The sequence below is a fragment of the Harpia harpyja genome, chromosome 1 (genome assembly GCF_026419915.1).
Source record: "Harpia harpyja isolate bHarHar1 chromosome 1, bHarHar1 primary haplotype, whole genome shotgun sequence".
NCBI lineage: Eukaryota > Metazoa > Chordata > Aves > Accipitriformes > Accipitridae > Harpia > Harpia harpyja.
The window spans coordinates 62,048,609-62,061,210 of record NC_068940.1 but is presented as its reverse complement, the minus strand read 5'-3'; the positions used below and the strand labels follow the sequence as shown (position 1 = coordinate 62,061,210).

At 44.1% G+C, this 12,602-nt stretch overlaps 1 protein-coding gene across 7 annotated transcripts in view; it reads left to right on the top strand.

Annotated features, from left to right (window-relative positions):
* POMGNT2 (protein O-linked mannose N-acetylglucosaminyltransferase 2 (beta 1,4-)) overlaps positions 1 to 12,349 on the top strand; it is a 33,969-nt gene extending 21,620 nt beyond the window's left edge. For 5 of the 7 annotated variants that reach the window (XM_052797201.1, XM_052797159.1, XM_052797192.1 and 2 more), the window contains one exon: positions 10,048 to 12,349. In XM_052797201.1, the coding sequence (XP_052653161.1) occupies positions 10,140 to 11,876 (1,737 nt within the window). In that variant the 5' untranslated portion in view covers positions 10,048 to 10,139 and the 3' untranslated portion in view covers positions 11,877 to 12,349. Of the gene's footprint in view, positions 1 to 1,583; positions 1,812 to 6,445; positions 6,596 to 10,047 lie in introns of those variants that run through there. The other 2 variants (XM_052797175.1, XM_052797210.1) reach the window with 2 other exon arrangements.
* The last annotated feature ends 253 nt before the right edge of the window (positions 12,350 to 12,602 follow it).

The window sequence follows — 12,602 nt, the reverse complement described above, 5'->3', positions numbered from 1 at the left end:
TTAGAGAGAGAGTTTAGGTAACATGCTAACCCTTGTAGCTGCCAGACTCTCCTAGATGAGAGTTTTGAATACCCTGTATCTTACCTAATTGCATTTTTTAATGCAGAGCCGTTTGAACTTTTTCATTTTGGCAGTAAGGATAATTCCTGCCATGAGCAAAAACCTAGGGATTCTTTTCTCTGTTTTCTTATATAAAATGGTTGCTCTTCATCTGAGAGTATCTGTGTGACAGTTGGACTAGATGGTCATTGTAGGTCCCTTCCAACTGAAATAGTCTGTTCTAAATGTATAGTCATGTGCGTACATGTGGGTGTTAGAGAACATTTCCTCTTTTTCATCATTCTTATTTCACCTGTTAAGTCTGACTTAAAGGGAAAAAGCCTCCCGGATAATCAACAATATGAATCCTGCAAATATACAGACAACACATTTGCAGCGAGCATTATATGTTTGCTTGTGATCTATCTACAAGTATGTTCCTACAGGGCTGGGATCTCACTCCTAATCATAGAATCATAGAATCATTTCGGTTGGAAAAGACCTTCAAGATCATTGAGTCCAACCATTAACCATGCCCCCTAAACCATGCCCTGGAGTACCCTGTCCACTCGCTTTTTGAATACCTCCAGTGATGGTGAATCAACCACTTCCCTGGGCAGCCCATTCCAATGTTTGACAACCCTCTCAGTAAAAAAATTTTTCCTAATATCTAACCTAAACCTCCCTTGCCTCAACTTGAGGCCATTTCCTCTTGTCCTATCTCCAGACACCTGACAGTAATACCTGTGTTCAGTGGTGTGACTTCCTGCCCTGCCATGAGCCTTTTGGTGAGTGCCGTGGGCAGAACTGGGCTGCTCTTCTGATCCTGCATGTAGATCCAGTTGCAGGATTAGGACTTGCAAAGTTCCCAGCCAGTACCGCCTGGTTTGCCATCTTCAAGAAGCTGCTCAGTCCCCACAGGTTCAAGCTCTGCTGAGAAGGTTGGTATAAGACACTTTCGCCTCCATGACCTTCAGCTTGTATGCAGGAAGAGACTCTCTTATAAGCTCCTGGCTCATTTTTGTGCCTTTGTATTTAGGAATTACTTATTTTCACAGTAAAAGATAACTTCATTTTGAAAATACTGTTCCCCGGATCACTGAAGGAGGGCACTCACAGCCTTGTTCAATACTAAGCCATTTGCTGACCATCACAGCTGGGAAATTGCTTCCCTGGTGCCAAGGGAATTGCTAGAAAGCATGCCGAATGGCTTTCATGTCCTCTAGCAAGGGGCATTTTTTTCCTTTCTCTCCTATTGTTTTGTTCTTTTGTGTGAAATGTTCAGAGTAGTAGTGGCAGTAGCAATGATACTCAAAAGCAGGATTTCTAAAATGTGTCGCCCCCCCAACCAGTTTAACCACCTGTCTCCCAAGACATGCTCAGCTTTGTGAAACAGCACGATGGTGTTTGTTTCAGTGTGGCCGCCCGTTGGGGATTTGCAGGAATACTGCAGCAAATCATCCTGCATGCAAGGCTGACCTCTGGGAGGCTAACAAATTGAGGTGAGCCAGCTGGAGCGATAGGACACTGCCGACAGACAGAGCATGCTCAGACCTGGGGGAGAAAGGTAGTTCAGTCTGCAGATGGTGCATGGGTTACTGTGCTGAGAGCTGTTAGATACGATTTTTTCTTTTTCTTTATGGTGGTGGGGAAAGAAGAGGACTGGAGAGTGTTCGTTCCCCTGCAAACCGTAGCTTTAAGGTGTCTTCTTTTTTCTTTCTTCTGTGAAAGAGAGGCACCGGATAGCATTTCCTGTTATTTAACAACACCAGGTATGCGTGCATGTGCTGAAACACTAATCTACCAGTGATAGTACTTCCAAGATTAAAGAGGTTGCAGATGCTCTGAATTACTATGTTTCTTTGCGGGGTGTTATTGTAACTGTGCTCTGTTTGCTGTGCTGATCACATAGACGTAGGGCTCTGAATTCAGTTTTGTTGGCACTCCTGGCTGCAGTGTACTTTCAGGGGGAGGGGGGATTAGCATGTTTTTTGATGTTATCTTCTTGCTCCCCCCCCACCCCCACCCCGCAACTTCACAATTAATCTCTCCTCTATGGCTGTACATGTGTGCGAAGGAGGTCAGTAGTTCATTTGTAATCCCAGGTCTTTGTAGTCCCTCTTTCTTTGACTGGTGGTTTGCTTTATCATTTTTAAACAAAAGTCTCATGGGGAAAACATCTTTGATCTGGACTAAATTCTGTAGGTTTTCAGAAATGTATTTCTTACTGGACAGGTGCTGATTTGGGATTACTTTTTTTTTTTTACCCTCCCCTAAAAACATGCTAATGTAGAGCTAGTGGTAACCAAGGAGGGATTTTCACTGTTCTTATTGGCTGCACTGTGCTCCGAACAATTTCGGCTCCTGCTTAGAATTTGCAGCACACAGGAGCAGTCTTAGGTACCATGCTGATGGGAAGCAGGGAGAGCTTGGGCTGTAAATGCTGCTAAGCACCAGTCCCAGTATCCAAATAACACAGGTACTCTTCCGTTGAAGAATAGAGAAATAAAGGATAGATAAAATACAGAGAATAACAAATGGCAGCTAAAGCCCAAAGGCACAGTTGGAGTGGCTGAAGCTCATCTTGTTCAGTACTTTGGGATTTCGCATTATATTCTTTTAAATTCACTTTTGCAGCATTAGTAAATTTTCCCTTAAGCCACCTCCACTCCGTCTTTGCTTTAGGTAGATCACTGAAGTAAGATAAACCTGCTGCTCTCTGACACGTTTTTGTTTCTGACAAAGGTATCTTGCTTACACACTAAAAGGAAGAGACCAGGCAAAAGGAGGTTTTTTACTCGTATGACAGTGCTGTTAATGCCAATATAACCTGATAGGTTTCGATGGGATACTCAGGTGAACAAAGAACGGCTGGAATGAACTCTGTCTGTTAAGCTTCGCCCTCTGTCTGGCCATGAATATTTTGAATACCTTGGGTTTTCATGTTCAGGCTTGTGACTGTCAGAAGGTGAAGACTTGAGGGTTGAGTGAAATACTTTTTTTTTTTTTTTTTTCTTTTTCAACTCATTTTTCTTACATCTCCCACCTCAAGCTTGTTTATCGGAAGTGCATCTTATTTAGGGGAATTTTCTGGAGATTGGGATTAGTTTTTGTTTGAGTAAAGGATTTCATACTCCATATCATTCCAGATAGAAAAGAGATCTTGGAAATGTGGACCTTAAAAGCCCAAGTATTGTTTTTAGTTTCATACTTTTAGCTCAGTTTTGTGGCTTGCTTATACGCATTGACTGCTTAGTGTTGGAATTTTTTTTTTACCTGTTCTTTTGTAGATCAAGTCAGCAGTATCAACAAATACTAAATCAATGGCTGCTAGTCAATGTGAAAGTCAGGTTGGATCTCTTCCTGTCCCAGCTCTCACAGACTCTGAAATTAAATGGAAGAAAACTTAGATTTTCTATTCATAAGCACAACTGGAAGGTGTCCAGTAGCCACCAATATTCTCCTGTTCATACTGATGGTATGTTTGCAGTAGGGACCATTGCACAGAGCCTCAGTCTCCTTGGTTGCAGTCTTGTATAGAAAGATTTACAGTTTTGCTTTCTATTCCTCACTTATGCTAAACCATAAAAACTGAAGATAAACCTAATCACAACTCTCTATAGATACCTAAGGTTTTTGTAAGACATTTGTTTTTTTAAAAATATAGTTATATTTTTATTTTATTTTTTCTGAATAAAGTTGTATTTTTAAAATTTTACTTGAAACTACAGAGTTAGGGTGTTCTTATTTTTTGTATCCCCTCTTTGTATCAGGCTTCACTAATGATATTTATATCTTTAACTGCTGGGTTTGCTCCCTTTGAGAATCTGCTCTTTCCCTGTTTAAAAAGTCAGCACTTCTACACTTGGCTGCTTTTTACAGAGAAAATGTTCCAGTATATCAATCATTCAGTGTACCATCCTTTCTTTAATGTCATATGTACTGTGAAATATATATGTATCTCATTAAATAAATACAGTGAATAAGATAACAGCCTTTTGGGTTGTTGGGATTGACTTGCTTGTAGTTCTGCGGGAATCTGTGACAGAGATGGGAATAAAAGCAAATTCTTGGCTGCCGAATCCTAACTCTCCATCCTTCCAATCGGGAAAGTTGCCTTCTAGCAACTTCTGCTTTGAGCATGAATGAAGTAGGTATTTAAAACTGCATGTATTACATATACTGCATCCTTAGCTAAGCCTCTTGCATCAGAGATGGAAGAAAGAACAGAAGACATTTTGCAGGGGGAGTGTGAAATGCCATGTTTGTGTGCTTTTCTTTTCCTGTACTGGTCTTGGAAAGCCTGTCTAGCAAGAGATGGAGCCAGGGGTAGGGAGTGCTAATGGGGAAAATGTCCCTGAGGAGGGAATATCTGCTCCCACGCCTCCCACTGTGTTGCTGTAACAAGAAGGGTCAGGGTCCCCTGACCATTTCCTGCCCATGGGGCTCTACCCCAACTCCTTCCTTTTCCTGTGGCAGGAGCAGCCCCAGACCACTTCCAGTTGCACCACATTTCTGGGAACTGCGGAGACGGTTCTGCTTGGACACTGCTGCCACGACTGGCAGGCCCTGCACGGGAGCTGGTCAGCTGGGCCAAACCCAAGTTGGCCTCCATGTAGAGGCATTTCTCTCTGTGTACAGAGTGGTGATGCTGTCTGGAACTGTGTGTCCTTCATGCTTTTTTTCCATTTTGTGAGGTTTTTTTAGCCTGTTGTAGCTTTGGAAAACTGAGCATTGGCTTGGGAAGTGCTTGGGCAGTTGGTAATAAAAGCTTGGCAAGGCCTAAGTAGACAAAACCAGCACTTGTCATTTTGTTAATAGCTGCAGGACTAGGTGGTCCCCCTTTAGACATGCTGTTCACCCCGGTGACCCTTGTTCTCCCTAATGAAGCTCTTGGTTTTTTCCTTTGGGGGTCTTAATAGTGTATGTTTGTGTCTTTTTGTTTTTGTTTGCTTTTTATTGTGTGGGCTTTGTAGCTTTTCTCCCAATTTCCTACCTAGATTGTAACTTTTAAAATGGATAAGAGATTTAAAACACTGTCCATCATATTAATAGCTTTAAAGTAGTGATTCATCCTACCCTAGCTTCACAATTAAAAAAAGAACAACAGAACTTGTCTCTTAAATGAATCCAAACAGTCCTTTATGCTAACTGCCTATTAGTAGAAATTCATCTCTCCCATCCCACCCACTCTGATCTCCTCAACATGTTAAAAAGTGATGAAGAACACTGTCTCCATCTATGCTTCCTGTTGCTTTCCCACTTCCTGAGGATGTTTAAAACATCAGATGAGTGGCAGCTAACGGGCAGAAGTTGCTACTGTGTCCAAACTTCCATGAGAGTGCTACGGATCTGCAAGGTGCTCAAGGTCTCTGCCAGAGGTGCCAGATGCATGCTCCTGAAGGCTTTACCTGCTCAGTGCTAGAGAAGCAGTAGTAGCTGGGCTGAGAGGATGAAGCTGTGACCCTTTTGCTAAGTGAGGGGGGACTGGAGGAAGAGAATGGGGTAAGCTCTTCATGCCTGCGATCTCTTGGAAAAAGAGCAGAGATGAGCTGACCAAAAATAGAGTCCATCCCACAGGCCCTTAGCCTCTGGAGCGGCATCCATTGAGGGTGAGCTGCAAACCTCAGGATATGCTTTTATTTCCATTGCAAAGTCTTGAGCTGCCCCTATGCCAGTGTGTTTGTTGAGCTTCCTATCTTTGACTCTGTGGCACTGTAAGTCAGCTGCCCCGGCGCCCTGTCAGCATCGCTGCTAGGGAAATCTGCTGCTTCTGTCTCCCTCTCTCACTCCAGCTCCTCCCCTGCAGCCTGCTCCTGTCAGGAATCCTCAAGGGCACATCCCGTCCCCTCCTATGGGGCATCGTTGACCTCTGCCAGCTTGGCAGTGAGAAGCTTAGTGCTGCTTTTACTTGCGTGTCTCTTCTAGCCAGGCTCTAGTCTATCAGCTGTCGCATCTTCTGTTGCTGAAGGATGGTGCTTTAGCATTTCAAAGCAGAGAGTAAAAAAAGTCAGTCCATGCTATTTCCTTGGTAACTGGGACGCATTGCTCATGTGGAGCAAAGCAGTCATTATCCCAGTGTCACTGGGAAGTGAGAGGGTGGATGAGTGTGGTATGGATGGTGAGGAGATAAGTCTGTGGGCAACTGGGGGTGGGAACAGCCAGATGCTGACCTATATGTAGAAAGAAAGAGCACAGAGGACTCTGCTCTTAAGGAAGGTAGCAGTGTGTCTGGCCTGCTACTTCTGCAAGTGCTTTTCAGTTCTTAAGATGTTCTCCGATGATGCTGTGTGAGGGGAGTGGCAGCTCTAGACCCATTTTGTGAGGGACATTTAGTAATGAAAGTTTCTTTTATTGTGAAGCAGCTTTTTTCAGGTGGAAGATTAAATGCTTTCACCTGTTTCAGAGTTACCTGCTGCCTCCTGGGAAAGTTTCCCATCCCAGGACTACTGCTGCTGACAACACTTAATGACTGATCTCAGCTTGGGGGACTGAGGAACCAGGAGACATGGAGAGTGATTGCTTGCCTTTACCCCCTTGGTGCAGCCCCTCCTGGGTATGTAAAAGCAAACAGCGGGATGGTTTGTTACTATTTATGTTCTGTCATTCTCTGAAGGACCAAAGATTTTCATTCTCTAAGGTCTGTGTTCACTGAAAGTGTCAGATTAAAAAAAAGGTGGATGATAAAATGTGGGAAAACAGGCAAAGAATTAAGATAGTTCTCTGCGTACCTGTGAAATTCTCCTTTCAGTTCTGCCTGTGACACCCCTTCCTGTCCACATCCCCTTGTTCACTTCCATCAAAAGCAGCTTTCAGCCAAGCAGCATGAACCAGGATTTATGAACTGGCAATGAGGAACAGGAATGGATTCCTTCAGCATTGCTAGCTTTTAACATTCATTCCTGACACCTGGTTGGCTAAAGCACATGCACTCACTTCAGCTAAGTGCAGGGAAGTGAAAGAGCTGCAGTGAGGGAAGAGATGGAGGAGGGCCTTGCAGGTGATTTTTATTAGAAAGCTGAGTTGTTCATTTGTAGCCATTTAGTGGGTATTGCTGTAGCAGAGTCTGAAATGAAAATTGCTAACCTCTGAACATTGGCTGCATCCGTCAGGCTGCATCTCTGAAGTGCCTCTTATGTCCTTTCCTTGGGGCTGGAGGGGAGAGAACAAATCAGTCAGGGGTGAAACATTAGAACAGGGTGTTTCTAAGGAGGCCTGTTCGGCTCAAGGGGTTTGTAATGGTCGGTGGAGCTCTCCACCACCGAGATGCCTGTGAAATGCAGGTGGTATCGGTGGTGTTTTTAGGGACTGCTGGCTTCTAATGCCTTTGAAACACCCACACGTAGACACTCTCCCCGCCATACTGGAATAATAAAGAGGCCATGTAGTTTTTCCCCTCTGCCAAGTTCTTGCAATGTGCATTGACTCCGCTGAACTTGTAGGTGCTTTGTTCTTCTGACCAGCAGTAAACTTTCACAATGCCCACAGACTGGCCTTCATTTGAAGTGTGTGCTTGTAGCAGAGGACTTGATTGTTAAAGGTCTCCTTCACATACTGACTAGCAGGCTTTGCACATAGCTGCTTGGGCTTGGTCCTCTCCTTGGTGATGCTGCTGAAGTCATTTAAAGCTGTGCTCGCAAGCTGAGAGGTCTGTAGTGGAGAAGTTACATGGAGAGTTGGATGATATCACTAGACATCTTTCAAAGATAGTGAAGAAATAAAATGAAGCTTTGGAAGTCTGGTACCAACAAAATAACTTAAGATCCATCCCCATCAAAAATTTATTTTCCTGAAAACTGGTTTGGTTGCATTAGCAGAGCCTGAGTGATATACCACTGTGCCCAGTAGGTTTCCATTCAAGGCTGTCCATGGAACAGCCATGGTTGAGAGTTGCAAAGCCATCAGGAGCAGCAGTCATCAAGGAAAGATTGAGAGGTGATGCGACAGCCATCATTCGTCTGTGCAGGATATCTGTGGCACCTGCAACAAGACCAGGTTTAAATTGCTGTGGTGGAAACAAAGGCTGAGTGTTAGGAAAGAGTTTTATCACAGTCCTTCATGCCTTTATTGCAAGAGACTGGCTGAAGAGATGAATGAGTATTAAGAATGAGATAGATAAGCATCTTTTGGGAGTAGTTTAGGAAGAGCTGATCCCTAGTAATTAGATGACCACTCTGGGTCCCTTCCCATTTCCTTTTCCATGGTTGAAATCAAAGCCAACACCTTTTTAATTTGCTGCTTGCTTTTAGGGAGTTGCTAAATGAGGCAGTTTTTCAGACCAGTTGCCAAAGGAGGTGGACTTCATTTCTGTTTCATTTGAGTAGCTAGAGCTGCTCCGAAATTGATATGAATTTGTTGCTCAGATCCCCAGAGACCACCTCTTGAATCTGTGTAGCTTACAGCTAGCACTTGTTTCTTTGGCATTATTCAGTCTCTCATGTACCTTCAGTTCTTCCTAAGACAGGGATCCCGCAGGCTGTTGGGACCTCACAAGCTGTAGGGATCCCTTCTAATTTCATTGAATTCCACGAATGATTCTCCATTCAATTCTAAGCTGTATGAACCAGATTGCAGGGTCAAGCTTTCAGGCTGCAATATCTCTTTTTTAAAAGAACTCCCTTGGCGGTAGAGGAGGTGCCTGCATTGGTCCTAAATATGCCTTGCTGTCTTCATCCACTCTGCCACATAAGAACAAGCATCTCTGGGTTAAAATGCTAAGGGACTATTGCTTAGGATGTTGGAGCATGTGCTTGAGACATTGCTTTTTTTCCCCTCCCTGCAAACTTACATCAAAGGGAGTTTAAATTGCTACCTTTAAAAACTGCACCTAGAAACAGTCTAATCAGGTATATACCAATCAGAAACTTCCCTTCCTAAAGTTCCCCATGAGTCAGGGCTGCAATTATTTACTGACTGACTAGCAGTGAACCTTGATGCATAATGAAAATTGGAGCCCATAAATACTGTACGTGAATCAATATCTCAGTTGAAGTTCACAGTTGAAAATAGAATCGATACTCTGATATAAGCCAGTAGTGTTTCTACATAGAAAGAAAACAGTGGCAGTATTTCTCCCATAACAGAAAAAGAAACAGGGAGGCCTTGGAGCAGCACAGAAAAGATTCTCACGTTGGGCTGGGAAAACACCAACACTAGAAACACTTCAAATGTATTACCTTCTCATTTGTATAAGGGTTGGCTGTGCTGGTGCAAGCCAGACTCTCACTAATGAAGGTTTGATTGCTTTAATGAAACATCAGTTCCTTGCATAAAGGGCGGAGCTCTCCTCTCTCCCATGCCAATGTTTCTTTTGGAAGACAATGGCAGCTCCTAGCCTTTGATCCTGGATTGCAGCCAAAGAAACAACTGAGAGACTACAGGGCAGCCCCTAGACCTGCAAGTCCTCTCCCAACCCCCCGAATAAAATTAAATTGAATGTTATGTTCACCAGTTCACATTTCATATTGGAATGGAGTGTAGCAAAATCTATACTTGGCAATACTCCTTGTAGTATTGTTACCTGCACAGTAAAGGTGAGAGGCAGAGTTGGGTACTCGCAGCCATGCAAAAGGCCTACGGCAGATCAAGAGAAGGAGCAAGGTGTCCCAAGTGCTGTGCGAGTGGCCCAGTGATTGCAGTGCTCTCTTTCCTCTCACTGTTGGAGTGGTCTGCAAAAAGCAAAGTGAGCCAAAGTCCCAGGGAACATACCATTTTTCTGACAAAGCTTCATAGAGCTCATCCTCAATCTCTTACTTCTCCGAAAGGGCAGAAACGAAAATGAGAGAGGAAGCCTTTCTGTAGAGCAGCTCCCGGTTCTGTTTGCTTTATTTTTTTTACAGTTTTGGGTAGTGCTTTGGCACTCTTTTCTTCTTTTCCCTCATTCCCTGAAAGGGGAGAAAAATTACTGAAAAAAGCCTAAACTCTCTTGAATAGTCCATAAAATGTGATTTATGGTGGAGCCGTAAACCTGATGTTTAAATGGTTCCTTTCTTGTTTTATTTTCCACAGGTCTTTGCCCTCACCATGTCAAGGAGTGTTAATGATGTGTACCTTCTCCATTGCATTCCCCACCTGTCATCTTGCTAGGATCTAACTACAGAATGAACATAGCAGCTGTGTTTAATGCCCTGCTAGTGTCTGTCCTTGCTGCTGTGCTGTGGAAATACATCAAACTGCGAGAGCATGTCTTCGTGGTCGAAGAGGAGTTGGTCCTCACGCGTCAGTCTCAGGAACTCTCTCAGGTTCAGATTGACTACCATGCAGCTCTCCAGGCACTGGTGGAGGACGGTACCAGGATGGTGTGCACCGGCAGGATGCACACCGACCGCATCTGCCGCTTTGAGTCCCTCTGCTACTCTACCGAGGCTGAGGAGTTTGTCTACTTTCACAGCAACTCCTCGGTCATGCTGCCCAACCTGGGCTCCCGGAGGTTCCAGCCAGCTCTGCTCGACCTCTCCTCGGTGGAAGATCACAACACCCAGTACTTCAACTTCGTGGAGCTGCCAGCTGCTGCGCTGAAATTTATGCCAAAACCAGTCTTCGTGCCTGATGTGGCACTGATCGCTAACAGGTTCAACCCAGACAACCTGATGCACGTCTTTCATGACGACCTCCTCCCCATTTATTACACCATGCAGCAGTTCTCTGATTTAGATCTGGAGGCACGGCTCTTCTTCATGGAAGGGTGGAGTGAAGGTGTTCACTTTGACCTCTACAAGTTACTGAGTAACAAGCAGCCACTCCTCAGGGAGCAGCTTAAAACCCTGGGCAGGCTCCTCTGCTTTACCAAATCATATGTGGGACTGTCCAAAATCACCACCTGGTACCAGTACGGATTTGTCCAGCCACAAGGACCAAAAGCTAACATCTTGGTTTCTGGTAATGAGATCAGGCAGTTCACCAAATTCATGATGCAGAAGCTGAACGTCAGCTTGGAGGAAAGCTCCAGTGAGGAGTACATCATAGTGTTCAGTCGAACAATCAACAGACTTATCCTAAATGAGGCAGAACTAATCCTGGCTCTCGCTCAGGAGTTTCAGATGAAAACCATTACCGTCTCTCTGGAGGAGCATTCATTTTCTGACATCGTCCGGTTGATCAGCAATGCGTCCATGCTGGTCAGCATGCATGGGGCCCAATTAGTCATGTCTCTCTTCCTGCCAAGAGGTGCCACAGTGGTGGAGCTCTTTCCTTATGCTATCAACCCTGAACACTATACCCCTTACAAAACCCTGGCAACCCTTCCTGGCATGGACCTGCAGTACATTGCCTGGCAGAACACTGACAGGGAAGACACCATTACCTACCCGGACAGACCTTGGGATCAGGGTGGGATTGCTCATCTGGACAAAACTGAGCAAGAGCGCATCATTAAGAGCACAGAGGTGCCACGGCACCTCTGCTGCCGCAACCCTGAGTGGCTGTTCCGTGCCTACCAGGACACGAAGGTGAACATCCCTTCTCTCATCCATGTGATCAGGCAGACTGTGAAGTCTAAGCCCGGACCCAAGAAGCAGAAGTGGTCTGGCAGCCTCTACCCTGGCAAAGTGAGGGATGCCAAGTGTCAAGCCTCTGTCCAGGGCACGAGCGAAGCTAAACTTGCTGTGTCCTGGCAGATCCCCTGGAACCTGAAGTATCTCAAGGTCAGAGAAGTGAAATATGAAGTGTGGATACAAGAGCAAGGAGAAAACACTTACATGCCTTATATATTGTCCCATCAGAATCACACCTTCTCAGAAAACATTAAGCCCTTCACGATATACCTGGTGTGGATACGCTGCATCTTCAACAAAAATCTCCTGGGACCTTTTGCAGATGTGCTCTTGTGTAGTACATAACCTGTTGTGCTACCTGTACAGCTCTGCCCTGCTCTCCACTCCATCTGTGGTTTAAAACTTCTTGTCTTGTAGTTTGTAGAGGGCTGAAGAGGACTAGATTGTACCAGTGCCTAAGTGTCCATTTTACTGCACTCCATGTGTATTCTTTAAATGGTATTTATTTCCAGTGAGTGTTTAAAAAAAAAAAAACCCCTCTGTGTTCTTCAGAGTAACTTCCAGAGGTTAAATTACATTCTGAATACATGTAATTGAAAACAGAATGGAAGTGAATTGTGTGTACCTTGGTCGTGATTTAAATTTGTTTCTATTGTGTGGTGAGTATTTAAGCACAGCGTTAAACTGCAGTTAATTCCATGGCTAGGTGGGCAATTCTCGTCAGCTTTTCATTGTAAGTTATTTTTTTCAATAACTCTGACTGTAACTTTGAGTTCAAGATTTGGTACGAGAGCCTTCATTAAACTGCTGTAAACCTCGATATTTTTTTGCTTATTATTATATGTCAAAATCGTTATTGTGACAGATTTATCTGTTGCTGTGATAAAATGTGTATATGGCTAGCTTTTTATTTTTCATATTTTGGCTGAAGAGAATAAGCATACAGTGTCAGCTTCATGTTTAAAATCAGATTTTACTGCACCTCAATAGCAAAAGGCTGGAGTAGCAGGTAGGAGATAGAAAGGATGGAGTGGATAAAATAATGTACTGTGTTTTAAGATGTTTTCTTTT